The following is a 16408-nucleotide window of genomic DNA, read 5'->3' as shown; positions in this document are numbered from 1 at the left end:
ACTACGAAACCCAGCTATAAGGCCAGTCTGAACAGCTTGCTGCAAACTTGAACCTGCTCCAGTATGAGCTGGCTCTGGGATTAAAACCCATTCAGCTGACTAAAATAGAATTTGAAAAATGTATGCTTCTGCCGTTCTGGCTCTTGGCTTGTGACCAGAATTGTGAAAAAGATGTGCCAAAACATTGCATATTCACAGAGTATTTCCTGAATGACCTGAGCTGTGAAGCGCTGAAATTCACTCATGGTTTCCAGTGAGATATCCAAATGGGAGACATTTGGATAAATTTAATTTACAATGTCCTTTATGCATTTTCCCATCACTGAAGTGAAGCAAAAGTAATTAAAGTTTCTACAAGGCTATGCTCCAAAATGTAATGATTAGTGGAAAGTAGAGATGCAAAAAGAAAACCTTCAACAGTTGTCTGCAGGACACTGCTGTTTTCATAGCTTTTTTTGCTGGTGTTTTTTTGATTGTTTTGGGGGAGAAGGGTTGAAAAAAAAAATAGGGAAACAAGACTACGTAATTTGCTTCCATTTCCTTTTGTGATTGTGTATAAAGATCAACACAGGCTTGTGCTCACTGACCAAATAGAAGATACGACACTTGAGGACATGGTTTAGTGGTGGAGCTGACAGTGCTGGGTTAATAGCTGGACTCAATGATCATACAGGTCATTTCCAAACTTAATGATTCTACAATTCTCTTGTAACACGCCCAGTTGTCAACCCAATTGCTTGCAAGGTTTTTATCAACTAGGTAAGAGCTCAGCCGACTTGGAAATAATTTTCTTTGGGCTCTCTTGTGTCAGCTGACAGTTCTGAGGATGGGATTTTATGAGAAGCCAGAAGAGGACCCCATGGTTGTGTCTGCCCCATGCTTGTGGTGTTGTGTGGAGATGCCAACTGAGCTCTGAGGAGATGAGCTCCAAAGTAGGATGCTGTGGTCACCTGAATGTGGCCATCCAAGGCAGGTTTTTAGCTCTTCAGAGAAGCAGAGCTGACCACGAGTGCAGTGCTGCTGCCATCTTGTACTTTTCCTAGAGAAAATAGTGACTGATAGTGATTAATGACCTTTCTTTTTTTAAAATACTGAGCTGACAAGGAGAACTGCCGTGAAAGTATAGTGGAAACCTGGTTTTACTGAATGCTATTTGTTATTTTCTGCATAAAGATTGAAATAATTTTTAATGGTTTCCCCTGGATTTGAAAGAACAATGGAACTTTTCATGATATACAGCTTAGTTATTGTGTAAAAATAAAGAATTGAAAGTTAGTTTTCTCTTTAGTCTACCCAGTCTTTTGCCTCTAGTCCTGGAAATTACTAATAATTGTTCAGGAAGAAGGAGTAGTATACAGTTACCTTGTAGATCTTGTCTATCAGCAAAATAAGCTCTTGTGGTGGGAAAATATGATAAATTTCTCCTCCAGCGTCAGAACAGACAGCTATAAACAGTAGTAACTCAGAGTGCCCAGTACATGCCAGGAGGTTTTCATTAGTTTAATCACTTCCATCAGAGGTAGAATGCAACTTCTTCTAGCTGACATGCACTGGAGAGATGATGCCAAATACCCTAGCAGTCCCCACATGCATCTCCCATCCTCATGCCCATGTCCCTTAACTCTGAGTAGAGACAGAGGAGAGACAGTTTTCCAGAGAAGGTCCTGGAGATGTTAATTTCCTTGTGGAAACCTTTGGAAACACCTAGGAAAGAAGTGTCAGTATTCAGCTGGATTCTGATTCACACCTACAGGGCCAAGAAACAGAACAATGACAAAATGGTGCAGGCTTGACAATAGCAAATGAGGTGGCATCTCTAGAGGGATAAATGAGCAAGTTACAGATGGTGAATTGAAACCTCTGAACCACACCAGGAAACCATTGATCACTTCTGTTTTGGGGGCTGGGTCTTTCCCAGGTTCGCACACCAAATCTCAGTGGAACGGGCAGTAAGAGATTGTAGCACCATTCAGCTGAGACTGGGCATGACTTGCTGGATATAGAAATGTGTTAGAGCAATTAAGAAACCACAGATTATTTTTAAATACTCTGTGTAAAGATTATATTATTGTAATTTAATGGCCAAGATAATTATTACTACCACTTTTACGGAGATATCTTCTGGTCCTAAAACCTTGGGAGATTTATTAGAAGTTTGTTAAGCAAGGATGCCAGGTTTCCACCTTTACTGAGAAAGAGTCTGGTTACAGAGTCAAGAAGTGAAGAAAAGGAATGTAGTGGCCCCATTTACAGAGTTATTGCAAGAAAGTTGCTATGAAGGAGACTTGGATAAAAATATGCATTTGGCAATTCAGGGAGGCGGATATGAAAGCTTTTTTTTGTTGTCATTGAGATGCTCAGAGTTGGAAAACAAAGATGTACTTCACACACTGGATCCCAGATTCATCCTACAATGTTTTTATACTTTAACTGAAAGTTTAATACAAGGTTTTTAATACTTTAAATGAAGTGGCTGCTTAGTTATGGAATTAATCTTCATATCTCCATCAGAAGGGGAGAGGGAGGGTGCTCAGACCAGAACCATCATCAGTGTTTGCCTCCCTTCAATGCTCAGGAGGTTTAGGACTGATCTGAGTGTTTTAATTTGGAAAATGATCTATATATACAACAAGCAAGAGAGTTGTATGATATGATAACATCTTTTTCTTTGTATTTATTTACAAGTGAGGAAGTTGTTTTCTTCTTCCTATGTTTTGTATCTCTGGAACTCATAAGTGTTTAATTATTATTTGGTATATTTAGTAATTAAATAGAGATTTGGCTAAAATTGAGTGAAGCAGTTGGCTTGTACTGATTAGTAAAAACTTAATTATCACTGTAGTCTGCTATAATAGCCTGTTACAGTGGGCTGGCAGGGTTTGAATGACTGTACTCATACAGAGTGAGTTGATAGACAAAACTGTGCTCCAACTCTAAAGCTGTATACTACTCTGTGTGTATATATATATATATTTAAATATATATATATATATATATATATATATATAAAATGTATATATAAAATGTATATTCTGCCCTACTGGACACTGAAACATCTTAGTGCTGCTGAAGACACCACAGTCATGAGTTCCTGATCTCAAACCTTTCAAACTTCAGTCTGAAGGGAACTGAAATGAGGTTTATTTGGCCCTGCCTCTTTCCATTAGATATCTTCTGTAAAGGTTTGTTCTGCTGTCAGTTAGAAATCTCCTTCTCATTTCCTGCTAAAATTTATTCATGACTGTTCAAAATGTATCTGTTCCTAGAAACCATGCACGTCCCTTTCTGGGCCTGATGCATTGTCCATCACAGTCAAAATGTGTCTTTCCATCAGCTTCAGTGAACTGAACCAAGCTGACCTCAAACCAGACAAAAGTTGATAAGTGGGAAAGGCACAGGGCGCTGTCTAGGTTTGGGCCTGTGGATTTGAGGGCTTTATGGACTTTGTCCTAGAAGCCATCACAGCACACCTCTAACACACCTCCCCTTTCTCCCGTGCCTGCAGGTCCGCAGTGTGCTCTTCCATTTGGTGCTTCAGCAGTGGCCAATGGGGCTGTACTGTGTGAAAACATCCCTGGGCAAGCTCCAAGCATCCAGCAGTGCCAGCTCTTGTGTCGCCAGGGCTTCCACAGTGCCACTCGCAACACCTCATCCCAGTGTGACACGCAGCGGCGGCGCTGGGTCTCGGCTGCCCCTCTGCTCCAGGCCTGCCAGAGTATGTCTGATGTGATCTGATCTGACCTGTCTGATGTGATCTGATCTGCTGGGGCTTGGGGAGAGCTCAGAGCAGTGTAAACAGTGCAAAACTCAGCTTTTATCACAGAACTGCTGTGTGAATAACAACCATAGTTATAGGGGAGTTGCTAAGTTGAGGTGCAGGAGCTGTGTACTGTCTTCTGCCATCTTCACCTCTGGCTCTTGGCTGGCCCCTGTGCCAGAAAGTGTCCCTCTTGCCTCTAATAATAGAGCCATAAATAGCTATTCAATCTATATGCAGATTTTTCTTGTTAGTTAAAAGATGCTGGCACCGTAAGTGATTCTGATGGAACTACTTAGTCCTGGAAGAACAGATGAGCGCCAGATGTTCGAATTTGGCAGAACTTGACTGTTTATTTGTATAATCAAGTCACTTTTTCTTCTGCATCTTTTTTTGCAGCAATCTGTTCTTAAGGATTATTGTTGTATTTATTGGCTGACTTCTGGTATTTTTCAGACCATTTTGCTCTCAAGAAAAAAAATGGCACTTTAAATCTTGGAAGAATTGGATGTCCATTCAGGGCTCATGTAATTGGTTATTAATGTTGGCCTTTTCAATTATTTTAAAAAAGACATACATTCTGATCAAAATGGCAATTTGTAGCAGTGCTGAACTTTGAGAAATGCTGGTCTTCCTGCCAAGTTTGCAGCTACTTTTCATTTCCAGAATAGGTTACACCCATAAATCAGCCTTCAGAATGGGTTAAACTCTTCAATTCCAAATGCAAATATTTTTAAACTTTCAATTTCAGACTGAAACTTTTGTCTGTTTGTGATTGTGTAGCATGTTACAAAATAACTTTCTTGTTTGCCTGATGGCAGTGGAATAATTTTGTAGGGACAGAGGGGAGTGTGTGGCAATCTGCTATAAAGTTTACTGTGAGCCAAGGACTTCCCCCAGTAATTTGTGTTTGGAATAGAGCTTGGTTTTAAGGGGAAATAAAAAAAAATTCCCAATACATTAGAAGGCAATTGAAAAAAACTTCACAATAATGCAGAATTCACCAAAACACTTAGTAATTTGTTCAAATGGATAATTACCCTCACTCTCAAAAATCATATTTCCTGTTCTTTATGTATACATCTAGAGACTGTGATTAAACAGCTCTCTAAATACTCCCTGAGATGGTAAGCAGAGAGAGGGCTTTGTGCCTTGCAGGAAGAAGCAGGGGTTTGTGTCCTCTGGTCCCGGCTGCCATTTTCCTTGGAAGCTCTCCAGGCTTTCTCATGCTGGTTTTTTGGGTGAGGGATGGGGAATTGTGCTCCAGCAGTCACACTTGTATGTGATGCAGGGAAGGCCTGCAGAGGAGATGAATGAGGGAGAGCTCTGCTGCTTGTCCAGCCTGGAGGGATAAGAGCCAGCTCCATTTGGAGGTGGAATGACAGCATGACTCTTGTGCCGAACCTGAGATAATAAGCCATCTATGAAGCCTGGGATCAGTGTGACTCTAAGGGAGACAAGAAATTTGCATTTTTTTTTCTTGCTAAAAACTGATCAAATAGATTTTGATTTTCTGACTGATGAGCTCACTGATTTGTCATCAGTTTGTGTGATTACCATCACTTAGGTTTGCTGTCAAAAAATCAGAAAGCTCTTGTAGACATCTGTGGCAATGCCATTATTCTGCAAATTTATTCTCTCCTAAAACTTATTCCCAGTTAGTTTGACAAGCTGGGTTTCCAAAAGCCCATTTACATTGGTATTAATTGGTTTCACCATTTAATTCCTTTTTTAATAGGTGTATTTTCATGATTGCATGTAAGAAAAATGAAAATGGAGAGGTCAATAATTCCTGTCTTTCTGTTTCTTTTCTAAGTATTGGCATAATGTCAGCTTTCATGTAGTTCTCTGGAACTTCGTATTTGCTAAGGCTTATGAAAAATTATCAGTAATGATCCAGATTGTCCTTATCCTTCTTTGAGTTAGTGCTCCAGTGTAAAATATTTCTTCATCATTATCTAAGTGTATTGCTTGACTTTTTCTATAATGCACAACATTTATATTTATCAAGCTTGTGTCTTGCTACTTTTTTTAGTAGATCGCTCTACTGCTTTCATCTAAAAGTGGGGAGATGTTTTTGATCAACACGAGAGTGACAAATCAATGTTGTCTTTTCTCAAAGTAACTCTGAAGGTCAGGTTCCTCATTAGTGAGGTTACTAAATGCCCTCTCTACTTCATTTTTAGAGCTCCAATTATTTCAGACAGTCCAAGCTCAAACACACTTTCAATTACTCCTGCCTCCTGAGAAGACATGTAGTTCTGACTACTCTGGATTACTCCAGGCATTCCAGATATTTATTTTAGATGAATTGAAGGCTCGTGGTTTATGTCACCTCCAGGTAATTTAAATCCCCTGTCTTCCATTGGTGGTGGATTCTGTTTTGATTACTTTGGTTTTCTTTGGTTTGGTTTTGTGTTGCATTAAAAAAAAAAAAAAAAAAAAAAAAAAAAAAGGTGAAGCACAACATAGACCTTTGCCTGTTTGAGAAATGTGTAAGAATGGAATATGCCATGAAATCTGTCGAGATTGGCAGCACTCTCAAATGGATGAGTGGGAAAATAGGAGGTTTAGTCTCACACCACATCATCAGATCAGTTTAGTTCCAGCCATAAAAGTCATGTAACACCAGCCCAATATTTGTTAAGAATTTGTTTCAATGGAAGAGGATATTTTGACTTTTCTTACAGTGAGTATACGACTTGCTAAAATGATATTTTCTTGTTTCTGTTTTTACAGCCCCTTTTGACAATGTTACTTTGAATATAGTACAGTGCAAATGAATAGGGCAAGGCAAGAACAAGAATGTTCTCAGACTGATTAACTGTGATTTCACTTAATTCTGAATTGAAGGTAGATGCATTCGGAGAGACTGGCTCAGTTTCTGTGTGTGATGATTCCTCTGTCTATGTCGAATGCCTGAGCAAGGATCGCCTGGGAGTGAACATCACATGGAGGACTCAGCTGGAAAACATCCCAACAGCTTCTCTCCCTGACTTACATGATATTGGTAATTTTTCTTTCTCTGATGTTTCTGTGGATTAAACCCGATTTGCTTTCAATAATTTTGCCTCCCTTTCTTTATAACACTGGTGTTGTGTTTTTGAGATTTGGTGTTGATACATTTACCTTCTCAGGCTGTGACCATACAGTGGAAAGAAGCTATAATTGAATGTTTTTTTCAGATAGGACTGCCTCTTCCAGCTGCCTTAACTAGGATTGAAAATTACTTTATCAGGCATGAGCTGAACTGTCCCAGATGTTAATTTCCATTGGACAAGTCCTCAGTGGTGGAAAAGTGTTTATATTCATTGTATTCAGAGAAACACAATTCACACATTGTCAAAAACTTAACTAATTTCTTCCAAGTTATTTTTTTCTCTTTTTTTTTTTCCCCTTTTCCCTCTTTTTCTATTAGTTTCATTACCTTTGACACTAAAGAATGATCCTTACTTCTGACATCCTAGGGCAACTATACAGAGACCACTGACTGGCAGATATTTGCTGTGGTTTCCACAAGAGTTAGGGATGGTGTAACGAACTTCTTTCAAAACAAAAAATATTGAAAATATATCCCAAGTTCAAAGGCCCACTGTGGGCATATCAAGAATAGTGGCCTGTATCAAGAATAATGTGGCCAGCAGGACCAGAGCAGTGATTGTCCCCCATACTCAGCACTAGTGAGGGCAAAAAGGGCATTGAAGTTCTAGAGCATGTCCAGAGAAGGGCAGTGTAGCTGAAGAAGAGTCTGGGTCTCAAGTCTGATGTGGAGCAGTTGAGGGAGCTGGGGCTGTTTAGCCTGGAGAAAAGGGGAGATTTTATTGCTCTCTACAGCTGCCTGAAAGGAGGTGGGGATCATTCTCTTCTCCCAGGTCTCAAGTGACAGGACAACAGGAAATGGGCTCAGGTTATCCCAGGGGAGGTTCAGATTGGATATCAGATTTTTTTCATTGAGAGAATGGTCAGGCATCAGAATAAGCTGGCCAGACAAGTGGTGGAATCACTGTCTCTGGCAGTGTTTGAGGGGCATCTGGATGTGTCACTTGAGGATATCATTTAGGGGTGATTATGGTGTTGCTGGGTTGGTGGTTGGACTAGATTGTCTTGAAGGTCTCTCCCAACCTTGGTGATTCTGTGTGACTTTTTCTCCAGTTTTATTCCTTTGGAATGGTGTTCCCAGCACTAAGCAGAAATAGCTCTGTCTGCATGTGTCCTTCCTCCTAACTTTGGGGCTTGGAGATATGTGTCCTACAGCAATTTTGCTTGATCAGAACTAAATTCAGAATCCTTCAGGACACAGATGGCAGCTGCAGTGGTCCTGTAGTTCCTGGCTCTACAGTTTGATATTGTTTACATCCATCCAGTTGTTCCATATTCTAAGGGAAACACAAAACACAGAATGATGGAATGGTTTGGCTTGGAAGTGACCTTTAAAGGTCGTCTGTGCCAACACCCCTTCCATGAGCAGGGACATCTTCAACTCAGTCAGGTTCCTCAGGGTCCCTGAGTCCCAGTTTGACCTTGAACATATCCAGGGGTGGGGCATCTACTGCCTCTCTTCTGAGAAACTTAGTCAAGTATTTCACCATAAAAAACTTTTTCCTTAAATCTAATCAAAACTATATCTAATCTGAATTATATCTTACCTAATATTTTATTGGCCCTTTGAATATTCAAGCAGTTTGCAGAAAGTGAAATAAAATTTAAGTGTGTTTGGTTTTATATTCAACTTATCTTTTGAAAGTGTTCCTCTTTGAGGGCATTGCCTTTTTGACCCTCCCCACACAATAAATTCCCTATAGTACAAAAATAGCTTTTTGAGGGAATGATTGTGTGGTTTCAGAAGAGACAGAGCAGAACCTGCTCTCTTTATATAGTCATGTCACCATCATGTCCATTATGTTCCAACTTCCATTACCTGCTAAGGCAGCTTTGGGCCTTCTGTTTGAGGTGGTTTTGGATGTATTTAAACAGAGTGAGTATAGTAAGACTATAATTTTATAGGTGCTGTACAGATTCATTATGGTCTGCTGTTCGTTAACTTGTATTTCTGCATCTGCCTTTGTTTTTAACTTCATCAGTTCCTGTGTGGTTATCCATTTCTGTATGGAAATGTCTTTCATTCTATTTTGTTGTCTTTTATTTCCCTCTTTAGAAAATGCAATTGTTGGGGAAAATCTCATTGGAGCATTTATAAAAGAGATTAAGGATGGTGTTTTTCTGCTGTATTTGGATTCCAAGCAGTTCCTAGCAGATTCTGTCATTGATTTTCCCCGGGATGAAGAGTTTGATCTGTCTCCCCGTGTGCAGCTCGGGTGTAGAAGTGGGTTCCGAAGAATTTCATCTCCTGGGAAAGCAGGCCCTAATTCACAAGGATGTGGTATGTCTCGTTTTTAGCTTTCCATTCTTAGGTGTTGCCAGGAATCAGTATGAAGATGAAATTAGAGTCATCAGTGAACTTGTGTTTAAAGTTCATATTTGAAAGGTGTGAGGCACCAATGTGAATGGGAGAGATGGGAATTAGTGCTGTGCTTACTGTTCAGTCCTTGTGTTGAACCAATGATTTGGAAATAGGCATCACACACTGACACTGTATAGGAAGTTTTTAAACATTTTTGAGATTTTTGTGAAACATTTTAGGTCTGGTAATAGAAGGTCATTCTGTAATGCACGTGATCCTTAATAAGAGGATTTCACAAAGATAATGTAGCCAGAGCTTCAGATAATGATACATTACCTGGAATAGAAACCTAGATGCAGGAGTGCCAAAAGTCCTGAGATTGTGAATTCCTGGGCCAAGTCCAACCAGCTCAGATGGAAGCTTTTTTGATGTTGGCCAACACCCAGACCTAACTGCACTCCTGCCCTCTTTTCTTCTTCTTTCCTTCTGTTTAGTCTGCTTCCCTGGAACAGGGTTTCTTTCTGCCAGCATGCTGCTTAGGGCTGCTAAATCTGCCTTTTCCACAGCTCCCTGTGGCTGTGCCAACCTGTCCTTGGTACCAGGTCATGCTGCCAAGGTGCCTTTGCCTTAACAGCCCCACTGTTGTTTCTATCAACACCAACTTTCTTTCAGATGCTGAATGTTCTTGTTGGCCCTCTTGTCCTCAATGAGTCCATGTCTCATTTATGCCAGTTTGGGATATCTATATATAGATATCACTATATCCTTTTTTTTTTTTTTTTTTTTTTTTTTTTTATCTAGGGAACAGAGCAGAGACGTGCCACTTGTAGGTATAAGATAAGAGAAGCAGGTATTGGATACATTTTCCAATGTTGGGAATATTTTCAGAGACTCATCACTTCATTGCTATAAACCAAATCAGAATATGTGAAAAAAGCTTATGTCCTTGCTTGGTGTGGTGTTTCTCTTTAAGTTCAGAGAGTTTCCTAATGCCTAGGCAAGGTAATCAAGTGATGAATCACTTTTGAACTGGTGCAGTTTCCGGCTGGACCTTTAAGGGTAAATTGACTGCAGATTCAGTTCATCTCCACATTCTGAAACACCTCAGATATGGGTTATTTAAACACATGCAGAAAAAGAAACTGATTCCTGCTGAGTCCAGAGTCCATAACAACTTGCAGCTATTTAACAAGATGTAGTGCTGTGTTGCTTAAAGGTATAATTACTTTTTAAGTAGAATCCATCACTTAGAGCAGAGCTTAGGATTGAATATTTCTGCCAAGTGCTGCCTGCTAGGCATAAAGGCCTCTAGGAAGCAGTGAATTAAATTGCTTTGTGAGGTAATTCATACATATGTGAACCAGCTAGCTTTGGAAAATGTCATTCAGTAAAACAGACATTATAATATGTGGAAAGGAGACAGTTTCTGCTTCAGTCTTTGAAAGAGATTTCATGCTTTAAGCTGTCATAGTGTACCTGCTGCTGGACACGGGTTTGTGTTGCAGGACTGCGTATTTTATTCTCAACAGGGAAATTAGGAATTCAGGTTCTGGTTCTTCATATATATATATATATAGATATAGATATAGATATAGATATAGATATAGATATAGATATATATAGATATATATATATATATATATAGGTATATATATATATATAGATATATCCTGCTCAATCATCCTGTCTGGGTCTGTTTCCCCACTAATAATAGGGACATTAGTGAGAAGCATCACCTCTGACCACAGAAAGCAAAGTTATATGAGGTTGGCAGAGATTCTTTATTCTCTTCCTTGTTCTGGCTTGTTCTTGAAATACAAATTGTGTTTTCAGATCCTGATCTTTTTGATTTGTTTGGTTTTATTTCACTGTCCATGTTGTTGCTTTTCCTTCAGGAGCATGGTCAGCTCAGTAGTGACAGGTTTCTGGTGTTCTCAATAAGTTTAATATATTCATCTATGAACATGCAACTTGCATGGATCTGCCTCTTTGTCTCTTGTATTTTCCTTACAGTCATCTCTTTATTTAGGTTTGCATCTATTGTTGTGCTGTTTCATGTTTTCCTGCCTGTAAAATGGGTAACATTTATCATATGTTAGTTTTTCTTATATGACATTTTTTCTTAGTCTCAGCCTTACACTGAGTTATGTTACATCCCAGGTGTCTATGAATACAATTCCTTAAGAGTTGAGGGTAACAATATTATTTTAGCTAACTTTTAATAGTAGAAAAGGCACTTTCTTTTGTTAAGGTATGAGTTAAAACTAAGAGAGTTGGAAACTGTCCAGGAGGACTGCAGGAGCATAACCCTTCTCCCCCATTTATTTCAGGACAGAACCTAAAGGGTGTTTTTAAATTAGCTTTATCTTATTATACATTTTTCTGCTGGTTCTTTTTATTAAAAAAGCTTGACAATTCCATCAGAGTCACTTTAAACACAACATAACCCAAATGTAGGGACTAGATTTATAGCTCATTGACAGCTCAAGACTTCATTTCTAATAATCTATATCAAGAATCTGATATCCCAAAGTTTTCCAGTATCCCTGGAGGGAAGAAGGAGCAGGAAAAGCATTGGGCAATGATCAGCTGGGACAGTTTTTGGACTTGCTCAGTGTATTGAGAGCTGAGGCTTCTGTGGAGGGTGATATCCCTGTGGAATCACTTCAGTCAGCTGCTCCTTAGCCTGGATTTTACAGCTTGTTCCCCTGGTACACAGAAGCCCAACTCCAGTTAGAAGTGAGATCAGGTTCCAAATTTCATGTGCATGAGCAAGGGATTATTTGTTGGTTTGTTTGGTGGGTTTTTTTCTTATCTTTTGATTTTTTTTTTCCTGTTTTAGGGTTATACAGTTTGATCTCACTGGTAACACTTAGCTCTGAGATTTTGGCTGAAAGTTGTTCTCTAGTTTCTTATGTTGTTAAAATGTATTAATATTAATGCTTGAAAGAAGTACAATATAATGGTTTGTCTCACTTGTAGGGTCCAACTGAACCTACATATGATGGTGTCACCATGGCCTGTAGCTGATGTGATAGGTCCCTCCAAGAGTTATAGAGTCTAGAAAACGTGATTCTGCACCAACATATTTACTGTTCTTTGTTCCCTTTTGTCCATCCAACATGTGAAATGAAAGGCAATTTTTCTTTCTCAAAATGTAATAGGAGACACAGATGTTTCTTTCACATCGTGACTAAAACGACACAAAACAGGAGAATGCTTTGAAAAGCTTTATTTGTTTCTTTTTAAATTTTAATTGCTTAATTAGCCTCTTCATTCATTGCATTTTGTCTTCAATTTAGGCATGGATTTCTCATTTCAATTTAATTTCTGCTGTTGTTCAATGAGTATTATGCTTTTTGCATGTGTTGGAAATTGTCTTTAAAACACATCACTCTTGTGTATTAGATGATGGGTTTTTGAAAGGAGAATTCTGACTGATCCAGGAATTTTTACATTCTGTAATTGATTTTAGATATGTGTTTTACCCAGAGTAATAGCCTTGATGTGTACTAGGAGGAAAATTTCGGTCACACAGTTGTATCCTCCCAGACCTTCCCACTGGACTATTTACAGCAGATGAAGGAAGATATGATAATTTTCCTAGGAGCTGTCTTTTTAGTCTATTATAATTTCGTCAGTCCCATGAGGTAAATTCATTTACATTCTGGTTTGTTGGCCAGAACAGCAGTTCATCCTATCCGTTCTAGTGAGAGTGGCCAATATTCCATTACTGTTTCTCTCTCGTGGAAGCTTAAACTTCTGTCAGGATGCAGGGCAAGAACAGAAACAAAGTTTTGCACCTTGTCAAAGTCCCAAAATATACATTTGATAGTGTTTTGAAGGAAATCTACATCTGGGAAGCAGCTGTGAAATAACAAGCAGGGGTATTGTCCTGCAAATATGTCTGTGACTCTTCTGCTTTAATGTTCATTTGAATGCTCTGGAGGGAAAGACAGTATTCCATGATATTCCAGAAGACAAAGACTTTTCTCTGTAATATGCAACAGGTCAGCTGGAAATATTGCTCCTGATTGTTTTGAAAATTATATAGATACAGACTAAGAACATCACTAAGAACCTCGTTTTTTTGTTTTTGGGTTGTCATGTGCACAACTAGTGACTTTTAATCCAGCCGTTACTGTTTAGTTTGGAAGTGCTTAACAAAAATTTCTTTACCAGGAACTCTGAATAAAACTGTTACCATATGGTGGATTTCTGTATAATGGCTTTGGAGTTTCTGCTCCTGTTTTTGGTTGTAGTGTTAGAAGATGTTACTCTTTTTGTAGCTTGTCTTCCTTTGTTTTCATTTCACAAGTCATCCACCGGCATTATCTTATTAAAAATGGATTTGGCAGTTGGAAATCAGGTCTGGACGTGGCATTTCCAAAGACCTTCATGTGCTCTAATTCAAGAACAGATTTTGGGTGATCTGAGAAAATATATAACAGCCTGTAATTCCTGTCATTGACGAGTTTAATGCTCACTTAAGGAGTGTTTACTTTGTTATGCCAGTTAGAAATGCATATATTAAGAGCTTGAAGCCTATGGCAAATCTATCAGCATTTTATGTGTATATACATTAAGCATGTACATGTATATATATATATGTATATATGTATATATGTATATATGTATATATGTATATATGTATATATGTATATATATTTATATCTACACACACATATGTGCGCAAATGCCAGAAGTGGTTGAATTCCAAATGAGTAATGAGGTGATTTTTCTCCTTGCAGTTGTTTGTCCTCCAGGCAGTTATTTCCAGGACGATGAATGCATTCCCTGCCCTCTTGGCTACTATCAGTATCAGACAGGACATTCCTTCTGTATCAAGTGTCCTGTGGGCAAAACTACCAACTCCTATGGGGCAATCAGTGCTGATCATTGTAAGTTGAACTCATTTTTTCCATATCCTTTGTTTTCTGGCTTCAAATATCTAATGGGATTTTTTAAATTCATCTCTAAGTTTCTTAAAAAAAATTAAATCCTCCCTCTGGGGGTTTTTGGATGGATGTGATCCCTTCTGCATACATTCAAAAGCATTTTACAAAGTACAAACTGTCTGGTGTTTTGACCAAAAATGCATGAGAAACAAGTGGTCAGTCTCATCCAGGATGTTGTGCTTCCTCTAGACATGTTCATTGTCCTCAGGAATGATGTCTGGGTGTTCAGTATCAGTAAGAAACTTCTTATGAAGTTCATTTATTGTCACTTTCATGAACAATAATAGTTTCGTTTTGTGCAGCTCTTTCCTCTTCAAATACAAGACTTCTCACAAAGCAACTATTGAAATGTTCACTAAAGCTGGTGAATTCAGCTTAAACGATTTGTTTTTTTCATGCAGCTTTTTTCATACAGAATATCAGTTATTAGGTCCAAATTCAGTTTTGTCTACAGAATTACCTTATTTAAAATAAGGTATAAATAAGAGTACCAAGAATGGGCTTCTTGGGAAATATTGTTGAGTATATAATCTATTTCATTCTCTTTCAAACTATTTGTTCTCTTAGGTGGGATAAACCTCCCGTTTTTATTGTAATATATCCCAACATCAATTAGCTTTTGCCTACATCTGTCATTCTTCTTTTCCATGTGTGTTCCCTGGGTAGGTATTGGACTTGTGTCTTTAAGAGTTTGCTCCTTAGGGTTTAAAAACTTGCAGTTGCAATTTTCTTTACTAAACCTGCTCCCTGCCTGGATTCCACTTTATCTTTGTGCTGCACCTCAGCACCAGCCCTCTCCAAACGGCCGGGTTACACATTACCTTCCTACTTTCTTTCATTCCCTGCTGTCTTCTTGCAGAGTCTGAAGAGTTTTCCTGAATTAATTGGTGTGATAGCTCTTCTCATTGCTCACAACATTCCACAGATCCACTGCAGCAGTTTTTGAACAAACCTGTATGAAAGTATAGTTCCTTCTCTGTACTTTGCTCTACAGTACTGGAAATACATCAGCAGAGATTTGATGTGTGGCAGAGAAGCCAAAAAATGTTTGAAACATAAACTGAAGTAGCAGCAAAGCAGTGAGCCTACCATGCTTCAGAGCATGAAATACTGTGCAAACCTTAGCTTAATTTTCAGTGAAGTCTCTTCTGTGCTAAGGAGACTTTTGTCCCGCAGTACTGAAACGTCCTGCTGCACTGACAGGACCAGAGGCTGCACAGGAGGTTCCCTCTGAATATCAAAAAATGTTTTTTCTGTGAGGACAACCAAGCACTGGCTCACTTTTAAGTTGCCCAGGGAGGTTGTGGAGTCCTTGGAGATGGGTAGAAGCCATCTGGAGGTGGTCCTGGGGCAGCCAGGTCTAGGGGCCCTGCCTGAGCAGGGGGCTCTGACCTTACAACCTCCAGAGGTTCTGTCCAGCCTATGAATTCTGTGAAACCCATTGACAGCATTATCAAAGCACCTTTCTTCCTTCCCTTGCTTTCTTGTACCAGGTGTCACCTCCTGCCAGAGCAATGAGCAGGGCCTGCAGTGTGATGGAGATGGCCAGTACAGACCTTCCCAGCAAGACCCTGACACCAGGAAATCCTTCTGTGTCGACAGCTTTGGAGCAGCTCTGGACTGGACTGAAACAGAGGATCTCCTTACAGATGACCAGTGCTTGGGTAAGTGGCAGAAGGATATTTTGGATATGCTTTGACTCCACATAGATGAAACTTTCTTATGAAGAGACTAATCACTCCACAGCTTATGGGGATTCACTGTCCCATAATCACTCACTTTCCCATACTTGTGGCCTCTGCCTTTAACAACATTCCTCCTTAGTTTTGCATTTCTTGACTACACTGGGGAAGTTATTTCTGGTAAGGGGAGAGAGAGAAGCAGGTTTCCTGCACTCTCAGATGGCTGCCAACTTTTGATGTGTGCTGACCTTGTGCTCTCTGTTTGGAAACCCAAAAGAATAATGAGAGGGCTAATGAGAAAGAAGCAGAATTAATAGTTTCTTTGTAAAATCATCCCTCATCTGTGTATGCATGGGAAATAGACTATTTTCATCAATGATCTCACAGCCAAAACATACCTTCACCCACTGGGCCCTTGCTATAAGGTATCTAACTTGGGGAACACATCCTTGCAGGCTGGAGGAGGTTACTTCTGCTTGAATACAGCTGCAAAATGCTGGTTTTTAAGGCTGGAAAATACTTAAAAAAACAAAGAAAGTCATCTATCAAATGGTCCCCAGAATGCCTGCAATAAGGTCTAATTATCCCTCTCAGCCTCAAAGCTTTTGCT

At 39.3% G+C, this 16408-nt stretch overlaps 1 protein-coding gene across 1 annotated transcript in view; it reads left to right on the top strand.

The window, feature by feature from the left end:
- TG (thyroglobulin) overlaps positions 1-16408 on the top strand; it is a 147715-nt gene that overhangs the window by 23536 nt on the left and 107771 nt on the right. Inside the window, exons 17-22 of the mRNA XM_066175694.1 lie at positions 3506-3715; positions 5944-6098; positions 6611-6767; positions 8913-9137; positions 13910-14059; positions 15610-15780. Coding sequence (XP_066031791.1) covers positions 3506-3715; positions 5944-6098; positions 6611-6767; positions 8913-9137; positions 13910-14059; positions 15610-15780 — 1068 coding nt within the window. The remainder of the gene's footprint in view (positions 1-3505; positions 3716-5943; positions 6099-6610; positions 6768-8912; positions 9138-13909; positions 14060-15609; positions 15781-16408) is intronic.

The sequence above is a fragment of the Chamaea fasciata genome, unplaced genomic scaffold (assembly GCF_029207755.1).
Source record: "Chamaea fasciata isolate MVZ Bird 193981 ecotype frontalis unplaced genomic scaffold, bChaFas1.0.hap1 SCAF_1, whole genome shotgun sequence".
NCBI classification, from domain to species: domain Eukaryota; kingdom Metazoa; phylum Chordata; class Aves; order Passeriformes; family Sylviidae; genus Chamaea; species Chamaea fasciata.
This window is presented reverse-complemented; position numbering and strand designations above follow the sequence as displayed.